Source organism: Sparus aurata, chromosome 6 (genome assembly GCF_900880675.1).
Source record: "Sparus aurata chromosome 6, fSpaAur1.1, whole genome shotgun sequence".
Taxonomy (NCBI): Eukaryota; Metazoa; Chordata; class Actinopteri; order Spariformes; family Sparidae; genus Sparus; species Sparus aurata.
This window is the reverse complement of record NC_044192.1, coordinates 37934977-37949672: the sequence shown is the minus strand read 5'-3', so window position 1 is coordinate 37949672 and position 14696 is coordinate 37934977. Positions and strand designations below refer to the sequence as shown.

Here is a 14696-nt window from a genome sequence, read left to right as displayed (position 1 = left end):
AAGTTTTATAATGCAGGCTTTCAGACTTTACATGGAGGGGTTAAAAACGACAGTGAGCCCCTGGATTTGTAGATGTACTTGGCACCAGGCAGATAACAGTGCTCACCATTATCCACATGTGATGTACAGGGACTTCTGGTAGAGAAGGTCACCTTTGCAATACCAGTGACTGAGGAGGTGGAGAAGATGTGGGTAGATCATGTTTAATGTGACAATATAGTAACATGGCCAGACAGAGGTTGACGCTGGCATACATGGATGTCACATCTTTGATGTCACCTGTAGGTTTTCTGATTGGGTCTTCCTCAATGACTAGAGGTCATGAATCCTAATCTGAGGGCAGAGTCTGAATCTGGATGAAGAATTGTGTTTGGTTTAGCAGACAACAGGTTTGAAAGTAAAAGAGGAAACCTGGTGGTATAGAATAAAAAAGAAGTACCAGACCTCTGTTTCCTGCTTGGCACCTAAGCTTGAAGCAATCAGCTCGAGGCTACATTAACCACTACTATGACACATCCAAATCTTAGTTCTAAGGTGTAGAGGTAAGGGATAATGTATAGAATGGCGGTCACTATCGGGAAAATAAGTCCCGACAGGATGAACCAGTGGAGGGGTCTGATTCGTCCTGAAGGGACTTATTTTGTATTGTGTAGGGGTTTTACCCTTTGTTTGGTTTGCTGTTCAATTGATACATGTATCTTTCTTTAAACTTCAACTTGTTGTTTTGTCTTGTGTTAGACCTCTTCTGAAGGGGTTTGTAACAGTGGGTAATGTAGGCACTGATGAGTGCCATGGACCAAATGGCATGTAAAATCGACAACCTTTTACTTCTGTTGTCATTTTAGGACATAACTGAATCCTTTTATCTATATATATATTTCAACCCTTTTTTTGTTTAAAATTGTATGAGCAGCTTATGAAAATCTAAAATCCAGTATCTCAAAATATTAGAAAACTACAAACCTACAAACCATTTTGCATTTGCATTAACTATATACATATTTATTTATATACATATATATATATATATATATATATATATATATATGGATATAATTGCAAAATGTACGCATAACTCATCATCTTCCTACCGTCATGACAGAACTACAATAAAATACTCTATCTGCTTTGAAAACATGACAAATACTTAGAGATGAACAGAGACCAGTCGTTAGGAGGTAGAGAAAAGGAGATAGCTTTACTATAAAGAAGGCGTCGCTAGCAGAAGTTGCAACATCTCATCATACACGCATACATGGTGAATATATTTATGCCATTTTCTGTTGAGTATGTACCTTACAAAAGCTGTTATTTTGCGTGTCGAAGCAAGACTTGGACGAGCTGCTCTGTTACACATGGTAAAAACCAGAAGATGCTAATATGAGAATTCTTGAAAAAAAAAGCCAAACAACATGTGATCAATCATTAAAAAAAATCTAGTGGCAAATCTTGTATGTGCACCAGTAAATTCTGGATTTTGCTGCATTTTGAAATGAAGAAAAGCTGTCCAACTGCACACTGACATTTTCTTTTTCCCCATGAAAGGTAAGCTGAGGCAATACGGACAGTAAAAAGAGACGCTTGGCTCCGCGCGCACCTCAAAACAACGTGCACAAACAAAAGGACAAGAAAAAAAGCACTGTGTATCCGCAAATATGCATAATTCTCTTTTCTTTGTTAGCCAGTCTACAACATTTCCCCACTTTGATCCACTCAGCAGGGTAGAGAAAGGCCATCGGGAAGAGGAGGTGCAGGTTTCCAGGCTGGATTTTGAAGAAAAAACACTTCCAATGAGTCCAGTGAGAAAGTCCCATCCTACGCTCCGACCAATTTTGATCTCTCTCTGCATGCTTTTTCCTCCTGTTTTCTTCTATTTCACCACCAGCTTCCTGTTGCATCAAGATGTCTGTGCCCAGCATTTTAAGAAACAACTCCCTGTGGTCGCTCCGAAGTTACAATACTGTAAAACAATGGCATCAGAAAAAAACACCCAACTGATTAAAACTCAGAGGACATTGCTTTGAGTTTCAGACATAAGGGAACATGAGTTTTTGAAGAGAGAATTGGTGGCAGAGAGGTTGTGTTTTGGGAGGAGGCGACGCTCCTTGTTTTGAAGGGGGCAATGAATACACAGCCACTTCAAAATGGCCACCTGTCACATTTTAGGGCCCTTTTCTTTCAAAGCCTGGTCAATAGATTGTGGCCCAGTCACATGTTTAATGGTGCATATAGGCGATCTTTGTCATCTTGTAATTATATCAGATAAAGCTGACTTAAGCGAAAGCCAATTCATTGTTAAGCACAGAACATTACAGAGAAATGGTAGTTGAATAATGAACAGTTTTTATCTGCTAGACTGTCAGTTGTCCACTATGTATTACAGTGATCATACTCGAGTAAATCCCTGGTATTAACCACTTCTATCCATTGTTTACTGACAGTACATAAAGTAAAAAAGGGCACCAAGATATATAAAACTGTGTAGATTCAAAACTGTGTGTATGCACAAAGACAGAAATAAGAATACACATTATTTTCGTCAGATGTATAAAGCTGTGCGTATGCCTGATTATGTTTCATAAATCTCATTCATTGTGGACACAATTCATCCATCACTAATAATTTAAAATTATATTTATAAATGAGTGACATTTAACAGAATGTCGTGTCGACTGACAAATGACATCATAACCAGTAAAACTGGCGACCAACCGAAACAAGGAGTTTATTACTCTACATCTCTCATGTTATAGTTCATGTCCAGCTCATCATTTCACCTGTCTGAAGTATGTGTGGGCTATGCACGTTCTCCCTTCATAAATACCAGTTTATATGTGAGAACAGGTGGTGGCATAGTTTGGTGTGTACACATTGTTTATATATCCGGCCCCAGAAACCAAACTTTCACAAGGTACCTAAAAGTTCAGGTTATGGGAAGCTCTGAACTGTTAAGGTCCTACAGTCAAAATAGCTACAGTATTTGATTTTAACTTGATTGGAATTTGGACATGGACAGCAGTGTGCACTATACACACACTTGTCATAACATGACATTAGGAAAATGGTGGACAAATCCCACATGTGCACACTCTCACAGCCATGTGTGGATGACTTAAGTTACCCTGATGGTTACACAGACCAACAGAGTTTGAGGTGAACTTTTGGTTTGTGTGAGGCTTGACAGGAGGAGCAGACCTCTGAAATGTTACCAGCTATGCAACAACAGGCAAAGTTTGTAGAAGAAGGCGTGTATGCAGAGTCAGAGAGATGACATTTGTAGAACAGTTTAAAGGAGGGGAATCTGTCCAATACTTCATGCATGTTGCATGTTTTTTTAGGCCTACTAGCAGCTTGTGCGTGACAATGCTACAAATGCTATATTGCAGGAGCACTTACATCTTATTTACATAATCAAGAATCAATCATATTCCTCTTTCACAATATAGAATCCAAACCGTCATTAAACATGTGACTGATAGTGTTGCCACAGTCAGTACCAGATTCCACAATGTCAAAGCAAAGGGCAACATAGTGTGAAGGATGATTCTTGTAACTTATTTAGAGTGCAAATGTTAGTCAAAGCTACATAACAAAGGTGCATGACAGGCTAAAGATGCACCTGTCGCATTAGCTCGGTGGATACAGATTTGTGACTTTTTGTTTCCTTTTCGGATAAAGCATTTTTCTGGGGAAATCCACTTTTAAATATTTACACAGATAAGAGATTTTTTTCAGGACCTACATGTACAGAATATATGTCAAATAAATAATAAGCAACAATATTAATTTTCTGTGTGGTGGAAACATTATGTTACATAAATCTGAATAACAACACAGAGTAACAGTAATACAACATGGGTACGAGAAGAGCAGCACAACAGACACATAAACATGACCTTCTTCATGTACCATGACAGATGTTTGTGTTGTTTTGTTGACAGCAGAAAAGCCAGCTGCTACAAAAATATCTTGAACATACTGTTGTGTGTAATGCCTCCCATGATGAACAATTAGTGATTCTGGAGACATTTTTAATTTGGCTATTACTGGTGTGAAACAACAAAATAAGTTGATCAAAAATGTGTACATAACAATTAATAAATTAAGGACTAATATATTAATACTATCCACATAAAATGTAATAAATAGAAATATAAAATAAATATTTGAAATACAATGTTAACTCCAGTGGCTAACTGCACAGAGGATCTATTTGATTTTGGGTTTAATAGTGCTGTTGAGTAGCAGGTAACTATGTAGTATGAAATGATGTGGTGAGACCAATGAGCACTCAGTGACTTTAGTACAACGTAAAGAAAGCAAAGTAAATCATTGAGTGTCAGTGTCTGCTAACAGCATGATAAATGTGGTTATAGGACCAGTGAGATACTGAGCGTCAGTACTAAACTGACTGAACAACTTCTGTTACGCAATTTTCTTTTTTCTTTTGTACTCTGCAAAAAACTAAAAAATAAGTTGACGCATTTCATTTCAAAGGTGGCTGTGAATTGAATGTAAATATTTTCATGCTGTAATCATTTCATTGAATTCAAGTATTCTACACGGCCCTAGTACAGTCTGTTTTTCTTCAGTAATGATTAAGAAATGAGTTTAGAAAAAGTAGATGGGGAAATAGGTGTAGATCCCTCTCTCAGGGTGGGTTCAGACTAAACATGAGGAGTATTTTAGAAGCTGTGCGATTGTAAATAAAGTCAATGCAAAGACATGAGAGGACAAAAAATGAATTGAAATGAACTGAAGTGAAGAAGTGTCCATGTAAGCTGAAAATGTTTCAACTCAAGTTAAAACTCAAGTTTGTTCCTAGTCTGAGGCTTTCTGACTTCAATTCATGAATATAAGGATATATGAAACAAAAGAGAGAGGTCTGATAGAGGTTGGTGCGTCTGCTTAAGGCGAATAGACACAGACAGCAAAAACCATCCAGTTGGCAAACATTTAGTCTGAACACACCTCAAAGATCCTAGCCTCTCATACTGCATTCATGTCCCACAGGAGAGAACAAAGATGTTAGCTTCCCATTTCAAACCTTTATACATCTCAGCTTACAGGAGTTGAAAACAAATTACCTCTGCCAAGAAGGTTATGTTTTCACCCCTATCCGTGGTTGGTTTGCCAGCAGGACTACTCAAAAAATATTAAACAGATTTTCGTGACACTTGGATGGAGGATTTATCTCGGCCCAGAATAGACCTCATTCATTGTTTTGTTTTTAGGTGACTGATATCTATGAGTGAGTATAATTTAATGTGGATCGAAATACAAATCCAGTTCTATCAGATTTAAATGTGTTTTATTTGATTTGATTTACTTGATTGAAATAAAGACTGTTGGGCCTTGGCAGAGGTATGCACTCTACTGCATGTCATTCTAGTTGGGAATATTGAGGCTGGGACCGCAAACTTCCGCATGTGGTGTCACTACTAAGAAAATGCATGATGGGAAGTTGTAGACATAAACAGAATACATTATTTTTATATTTTATTTTATGTTTCCCATCATAAGTCATTATCTGATCACCATGGTAGATTGATGTTGCAATGTTTAGTTGTTGTGAAAGATACTTTCAAAATTCATATGTGTAACAAATAAGAAAGAAAAGTAAACCGAGCAACAGTGTCATGGAAGCTTCACAGCTACAAAGAATTACAACTTAACATCTGAACTCATCCAACAGCTGTTCCCATTTGACATGAATGCAGCATTAGCCTGCATGCTAACTAGGAGAATTTACTGGTTTGTGAAGTACTCGTGTGCTCAAGCAAAACTAATTTTCCCCTCTGTTGCTTTCCCATTTCTCTTGCACTACGTTACTACCATGCTTAGGTAAATAATATTTATCATCTTTTCAAAAATGGGATTCATTAACAACATACTGTTGCAGAGCTTACTGCTTGTGGCAGAATTAGCTTCTCTTGTGGCAGCCATTTTGAACATCTGCTCTACAACATTGGATTAGAGGTAAGAAAAACATGTCTACCACATCGTACAAGGCAAAGTGAATAAAAGCACGTGATTTTTTTTAGCCTGCAAGTGGTAAAAAAAGAACGCAAAACGTGTACTTTTACTAACCAGATTCAACCCAAAAATGGTATGGAGGAGGTGATAGTGCATAGTTTTGCAGGGCACTAAAATGTGTGCCATGACTGTATACAGCACTCATTAATATTCAATGACTTGTCTACCAGCTGTGGAAAAACTAAAATCTTTCTTTGCGTAAATATCAATATGATAAACATATCTGCCGGCATCCTGTTAAGTTTGATGGTTAATAGCTGATATGTTACAGGACGGGGCCAGTGTGTGTGTAAGGAACCTCTTGTCTGTACTTTACTGGTATGTTACACAGAGGTAAGTAGGGCGTATCAGGAAGCGAGCATGGACACTGAAAATGTTCGGAGCAGAAACAAATCAAAGAAAAATCTCTAAAGAACGCTTGTTGATGCCTCCAAGTGCTGAAAGTTGCCCCGAAGGCCCACTTCAAGTCTGTGTGGGTAACGGGCAGGCAGAGCGCAGAGGGATACGAGCACTGTCCTCTTTGTCCAAACGTCACCTCCAAGGGGCCAATTTCTCAGAGCTGGAAACATAAAATAAAGGCTTGTGGTCTAATTCCACTCCCGTATTCCCCTGTTACTTATCTGTAGAGGAAAGCCTACACAGTCTCCAGACAGGCCCTGCTGTGTTTATTGTGTTTCATATATTAATATACTGTGTGTGTGTGTGTGTGTGTGTGTGTGGTGTTTGTTGTAACGCCCTCAGAGGGTCAGAGGGTGCCACTGAGTTCCCCATGTGCTGCTACAGCGCTACGCCAGCGAGTAGATGGCATTAACGGGCGAGGTGGCCTCGGAGCTCTCGTTTCCCTCCGTCTCGTCCTTATCCTTCTTAACTGTGTACTGGCCAATGAAAGAGCCATCCTCGTTGAACTGGCCGTCACCGCCTTCACCGTAGTCCACCAGACTGTCGTCACTTTCCTTCACGTTGCCGTCCAGTGACGTCTGGCTGCCCTGCAGAGGCTTGTTGTCCTCATCGCTGCTGTAAAAGTAAATGAGGCAAGGAGTTAGCGGTTAAAATGGGAGCAGGAGGTGGTTATATAGCGTCAGCAGGTCAGTTCGGGACTCTCATCAACACAGGTTAAAAGGGTGAAGGGAGAGATTATAGGGATTTCAGATAAAGAAGTTATGTTAATTCCATATTTTCAGCTTTTCTATTGACTATTCTCATTGAAGTGACTGAATGTTCACATCGCTGAGGCCTTGTCTGACCGCACTTCTTTGAGATTTGTTTCTTTTCCATATTTTCCTAAAGGATGGGAGTGAATTTTTTCAAATCTGTATGAATGCCGTACTTACATGTTATAATTAACTTAAAACAGTTCTAGATGTAGTCTGCATTCATTCCTCCTGACCATAATGACCATGAAGTGATTTCTTCGTAGAGCAACTTAACACTAAGTGATGAGAACAAAATCCACACCCCTTGTTCTATGAAAATATGCATTCTTAAGCTATTGTTAGGTATTAAGTTTGTTAGTTTTTGTTATTATTAATTAGCCAAAGTGATATGAGGCTTCAGCAGTGTGGGTTAACAAAATCAAGTGGATATACAGTACTCACCCATTTGGGCTACTTTTTTATCAGGGCAGGTGATCATTTGTTCTTTCCACCACTTAAAAGTTTGGATATGTTATAATAAATCAGCTTGCTTCCCATCTGATTAGTACGACCAAGACTTAAAGGGCACCAAAGGGAAGTGACTTATGATATCTAAATATTATTTCGTTTTACTAGGTGGAAACATCGCATCTTTTCCGATTATTAGTCAGTCTGTGATATCAAACCTGTAATCTGTTATTATGAGCGAAAACTTTCATGTTTAATGTTTAAACGTTACAATAGGTTATTTCTGCCACTAGGTGTTTCTCAGTCAAAACAAACAAAACACATTTGCAGAGAGTTTTGTGGGGAGGTTTAGGCAGAGCCTGGGGCCAGAAGTACTGCTCAGAGCCAGCCAGCTCTGGAGCAGAAAGTTGAGTGCAGGGTCAGACCCTCCAGAGGGAAAACACCTGGAGTCACATTGGATTCCAGTGCTTATTAGCACGTGACTACCAAAAGAAATGCACTGTTACCTTGAGTAAACTTGTAGATTTCTCTGGTTTAAACGCATTGTTGGAAACATTTAAGATACTTTAAATGCCAAACTCAACAAAATATCAAACAAATGTCTCATCATAACCTAAAAGACTTCTCTGACCATTGGGCAGGAATACAGTAAATATGGGCAGAGATTATCCTGCTGAATCCTCATATTAGCTTCAGCATAAGGAGAGATTTTTTTCCCCCATCAAGCTTCAGTGAAATTTCATCATGACCAGTACAGACAGAAATGATAAAAACTGTCTAAACCTAAATATGGCATGTGAATTTTGTATCAAAATAGACTTGAGGGAATCCAAATCTATCCTTTAAAGCATAGCTACATTTTACACCAAATATACTTTCTGATCTACAGTTAAAAGTAGATTTTGCCAAACATTATACAGTATTCACCTCTATACATAAAAATCATTAGTCATTGTAAAACTTATTTCCACTGATCTGTCTTTTAGAAAATGTAATTCTGCCTGGAGTAAGTTCTTTATCACAATAACATTGAAGTTATAAAATGATCGCTGTCAACATTTTTCATTCGTCTTCCCTGAGCTTTAACACAACCCTGAACCTAGCAACATGAAGGACGCATGACTTCCGATGTTTAAATGTCATAGTCCTGTCCTTTATACATCTGTAACAACATCACTCCTATGACTTCTGTACAGTATTACAACGTCGTTCTCCTGGACTGGAAAAAAACACTGCCAGTGAAATGTTCCAGGCAGCAATTACATTTCATCCAAAATTGTATATATATATGTATATATGTATGAACAATCAAGTAAATACAGTATTTTGAAGGCGACATGATTAAAAAGATGAATACTGTCCTCAAAAATTCAAAGAAGACATTTGCATACACATGCTAAGTGGTAGCCATATTCTGACATGAGATCTAAGCATGAAGACTCCGTTGCACCTCATCTGTGGAGTTGTGCTTTATCTCAGTTCAGAGCATGGCTGCATGTCTCTTAACTCTGATTTTAGGGGGAGGAAAACCTCATGCACAAGGAGAAAGACTTAGACTAGCATTAGCGTTCTTATCTCAGATCAAGCCAGTAGCATAACAGCAGGAAAGGCATTTAAAGGATGCAAAACTGAGTTATTTTTCTGTGGGACTTCTCCTCTCTGTTACATGTCTGTGCATTGCAATTCAGAGTTTTATCAAACATATTGTCATGGGATTCGCTAGGAGAGGACATAATCTACACTGTAGCTCCTCAGAATAATCATGCTTCATGCTAAAACATTTTGGGAACTACACAGATCACTCAAGACATGTTAGAAACCATACGAGTACAAATGGACCATGGCAGATGCAGCATGATCAAAGTCCATCACAATTTAATTCCAGCAAGTTCAACTCTGATTTAAACCAAACTCCAGCATTTATCTTATCTACAAAAACATATTTCAGACCAGAGCATGACACAGCGAGTGAAGCAGAGACAGTGAAAGAATGGACTCTTTCAGAACACAGGCTGACAAGTAACAAAGTGGGAAGATGAAAAGATAGTTCACAAAAGATGAAGAGAGTGGAAGTGGAACATACATAGGGAAGTGCGAGAGAGAATCATTAGTGAAAGATGTCTTAGACCATACAGTGGAGTCTGTAAGAGTGAGGTCAGTGACATTTTTAATGTTGTGTTGGTTTCAACTAGTTTACACTAAACTGATAATGAGGTTTAGGAAGAGACTTAGCTAGCATTTAGTTTCAATACATAACCCAGTTTCAGGAGAGAGGAGGTCATTGGACATGTCACTGTATTTATCATTTACTGTCTTTATTGTGAATGGCTGTTTCAAGTGTCCCAAAACATCAAATATCATCCCTGCTGACGCTCTGACAGCCTGCTACTGCAAGCTTTTCACCTTCTGTCAGGTCTTTACAGTTTAACTGAGGTAGTAATACCCCCATTTAGTCTTAGCTGTTCAGACTGTGAGTTAAAGAGTCCATTGACACAAATAGCAAAAGCATGCTGTATTTTTCCACTTACTTCTTTTGGGATCTAATTAGAACAGCATAGTTTTACGTGCACTGCTTTGGAGATCAGCCTAATAGAGGTGAATCAACGGAGGTTTATGGTGGAAACTAAAATAAGCTTTCATGGTAACAACATAGGCTGAAGTGGTGACTTGTCTTTCCAACACAAGCGTTAGAAATTGATAGCTATCATCACCCTCTCCAGACAATCCCCCTGGAACAGCTCTAGGCTTTGAAGCCAATTGACATAGTGGCCAAACCATGTATTTATAACATCATGTGATGCAATGGGGTCAAAAAGACTGAAGAGAGAAGAACCGGCTGTAAAACAGCTGCCATGACCCCCATGAGAAATTAAATGTCATAATTTGGAATAATATGTGGATAATTCTATATCCAGGAAGGAAGCTTTTTTTGACATAATTTGCCACTAAACTTTAATACAAATGAAAAGGGCTCCCAGATTTCCTATGTTGGATCACAAAAGACACAAAATATATTATGGGCTTCTAGACCATCTGGTCTGAGACACCTCTGTAGAGTCGAATTTCATTTCAAACCACCTCCAAATGTGGTTTTGATCTGATTGTCAAAAGTTCACATTTCATGCGGGGTTTTTTTGCCATCTTCCTGACATAAGTCTGGGTTCAATCTGAATATGCCAAAAACCTGATTTGAAGCTGCAGACTATACATAGCCAAATACCCTCAAATTAAAGCTCAAAGTCACTCCTCATGGTTATTGTTTCATTTTTCATCCAGTGTGCTGTGTACAGAGCCAACACAGCAAAATGTGTCACTGTCCAAAATACTTGCAGAGTATACAGTATGTAGTTGTAAAAAAAGAAAAATGCTCTCAGAAGTGCCCAGAAGGCTTGTTAAATGCCGATTCACATGGGGCTGTTCTCATCTCACTAATACATCTGATGTGGTGTGCAGTAAGGTGAGCAGGACAGAAGCTGGCAGATATATAGTGGCGCTATGGTCTGATGTCCTCTGTGTGCCAGGAGTAAATCAGAAGGACATCTCTCTATGCACCAGTGCCACTGAAACGTTTCAAGATTGCATCTCCAACAGCTAATTAAATAATTCTGTCCAAGAGGCACAGCTTTTTGTGCACAACTCAGGATGTGCTTGCCTCAGACGCTTTTGCCAAGCTGGCTGTAACTTGTTGACCATACTGCACCAGCGACTCCAGTGAGCCAGGGGGCTTTAAGAGAGAGCCTTTTATTTCAGTGACTTCAAAATGTCTTCAGAGTGGAAGAGGGCAGAGTCGGGAATGATTCAATTATCTGATTAGGTGACTTTTTTAGCAGAAGAGCGAAGGTGGGGAAGTAACTAGATAATGGGAGTGTGTTTCAGATAACCTTTGTGGCATAACAAAGGTAAACTGCAGCATTAACAAAATCTCATGAAAATGACAGATTAATATGGCTATGGAGTCAAGAAGTCAACTCTCATACTTTAAACAGGATTGTTATTATCCAACATTTGATTAACCAGGCTTTGAAATGCTTTACCACAGTGGTTAAATGTATTAAGACATAAGCAAATTGAAATGGCTCAAACAGACATCCATCTATTAAAATGCACTGCGAAGAAGCAACAGACGATAAGAGTTTCAGAGAGCAGCATTAGGGGGACTCAGGATGTGATACAGGAGACTCTTCTCCTTTCATACCTTTGAAGAGACCTTTGGACCAATGATGAAAATAAATCCCAAAAGAGACAAAGGACACAGACATAAAGTGGGGTGGGTAGAACAGAAAGAGACAGTCATGAGACAAATGGATAACCAGACATGCTGCATACACAGATACAGAAAAGGGAGGTCTAACATCGGGGGTTCAAGGAGTTGAGGATCAACATTAACATTTATATATCGTTTCTAAGGCTGGAGGTAAATACATATAAATTATCATAATCCTTCGGACATTCAAAAAACTACGCCTTCAATCAAATAAATAACTGCTATGAACTGTTGTTGTCTTTATGAGAAACAGGCAGCATAGCACATGTCGGGGCTATCTGATTTCAGCTTGTTACCACTTGGGTCTCATTTTTTTGTAGTTTTGGCCATCATTTCTTTTAGTCTTTCAACATTAGTCTTAGATTTTTTAAATATTTGAACATGGGGGACATTAGGAAGTAAGAAACGAGAGCAAGAAACACCGTTTTCTCAAATGATCTCCGTAAATTTACGGTGCTGATGGCCAACTACAAAAGTAAAGATCCAGGTTGCGATACACTGGATTTATCCTTTATGACTACAATATAAAATCCCATGTGTTTTTCATGCTGGATGGCAGGAAAGACTGTTTTCATCTTAAGAGATGATAATATTTTATTCTTGCCCCCCACACTAAAACTGCTGAAGATCCCCTAAAAGAAGACAAAATGCAAAACAAGATGGAGAAATCAGGAGAGTGGCTGCACGGAAGAAATGTTTCCTAGAAAGTCTTTTCTTCACAAGATTCATGGAGCCAAGGTCATTACTTTTTTTTTTGCTTGGATCTTTGAAGAGTTTGTTTCGTCTTTTGCCCTCCAAATCGTCTCCAGTTGTTTGTTGCCTAGATAAATTCCTTAAGGGTGTCAAATTGTGCCAGACATAGATTGTCCTGCCCCTTTCCCCCCTCTCTACAAAACAAGTTGACTTCCCTCAACATCTCTCACCCCATGTACCTGGTGGCGGAGGCTTTTTCAAAATCAGCCAGCGAAGGAAAAACAATGCAATTAACCTCTAGAAGGGTGAAAACCATGTTGGTACCCAAACTGGAACAAAAAAGGTGCAAGACCTCCAATACTGTTCATTCTGGCTGCTTTCTGGGATCACTACGTCTCCTTGTATTGCTGGAACAGCTGATACGTGAACAGCCTGATGTGGTTATGGGGACGATGCTTCTGTGCTCTCTTTATTTACAGGATGATGTTAAATTGGGTGGTGACTGCTCCAAATCTGTCATTACCCAACGCACACATTAAGATCTGTGGAATTAATGCTAAGTTAATGTTGAGCTTCATTAAAAAGGAGCTTTGAGCCACAAAATAGTGTATTGCTATCTTGATTACTTTGTCCACTGTAAAATTGACATGATGTCTTTATGCTAAGCTAGGCTAAATACCTCCTTATTCACCAAACCAGATGGGAGCTTCTTGATTGAAAGCATGGTTTTAAAGTTCTAAAGGTGGCAATCACTGATCTTCTGATTACATTTCTCTGGATTTGGTTTTGAGACTAAATCAAACATTTTGTGAATAAAATGTCTTTTCGGGGTTCTAGTTCCAGCCCTGGCTTTGTTTTCAAAGGAACAGGTCTGCTGGTTAGGTTGTTGACAGATTATTGGATTGACAATTTGACACCCATCAAGGAACCAAAGCTCAGCTGCATCCTGTCCATCTCTCTGCTTTCATATGTAATCACTGCCTGTATCTATGGTGTCTCTGTCTCTGGCTGTCACATTATTTAAATATTCTCAAAACAAAGTGCATAGTGATATAACTGATATCATGAGTGAAAACTGCGCTCTTTGCAGACTAACTAAAGAGCAAGTGATGTGCTAATCAGGCAGATTGTCCTGTTTGGTCTCCCCAAATAAGCTACACCTTAACCACCCCCCTCTTCAACAGCTCGTGGGGACATGAGCTCTCCCCGACATGCACAGGCCAAGCCGAATCCAAAGTACCTGTTCTCGTTTTCGTTCCTGTCAGGGACAGATGACCCATTTCAGCATGGGGGAAAGAGAGGGACGAGACGTGAGGAAACAGGGGAGACAGCAAGAGAGAGGAAGTGTAGAGGAAGGAAGGAGGACACACTCCACATGATACATGCATGTAAACCCTAGCATGCACACAACACAAACACACACAGAGCTGAGTGGACTTGAGAGATTAGCACCAGGGATAGAGTCGGGGTCAGAAACACAATAAAGCAATGACCTTGACTGTGAGAGAGGCGTTGGATATTTTTGTTAGACTGATTACTGATTAAAAAAACTAACAGAATCTCACACACCGGATATGGACTAAACACAACAGCATAGCACCACTCAGGTGATAATGAATGCAATAAATGTTTTAAAATTACCCTGCACACTCAGAAAGAGCTACCTTTTGAATTTAAATGCTGTGTCAATCAAGTATGTCGTTTCCCACTAAAGCATTTGACACCAGCACACAGCTACATAATGGTAAGACACAGCGTGTATGCACATTTCCTAATTGTCTGGATATGTACAAGATAGATAGTCTGAATACTACACAGACAGGATCCTTGCTGTTCCCTACATTGATTTGTAGGTATTTACACTGTTGTCTCTTCATGACAAGGATCAATAAGATAAATGGAGGAATGACTACAGTTAAAAGTTAAAGTTTAGTGCCACGTTCACACAGCACAAGTAGAACATGTACAAAGATTTAGAGAGCAGATTAAATTCAACATTATTTTAGTTAAAGTGGACAGAAAACAACAAACACATTCTTCATTAAGAAGAATGAAACCATGGAGATCAGTGGGACCTGGAAGGAGCAAAGGACACATCACTT

At 39.1% G+C, this 14696-nt stretch overlaps 1 protein-coding gene across 22 annotated transcripts in view; it reads right to left on the bottom strand.

The window, feature by feature from the left end:
• Positions 1-1174: 1174 nt before the first annotated feature.
• The window catches only part of nfasca (neurofascin homolog (chicken) a), a 163640-nt gene continuing 150118 nt past the window's right edge, over positions 1175-14696 (bottom strand). For 19 of the 22 annotated variants that reach the window (XM_030420627.1, XM_030420626.1, XM_030420631.1 and 16 more), the window contains one exon: positions 1175-7050. In XM_030420627.1, coding sequence (XP_030276487.1) covers positions 6822-7050 — 229 coding nt within the window. In that variant the 3' untranslated portion in view covers positions 1175-6821. Of the gene's footprint in view, positions 7051-14509; positions 14670-14696 lie in introns of those variants that run through there. The other 3 variants (XR_003984401.1, XM_030420637.1, XM_030420638.1) reach the window with 1 other exon arrangement.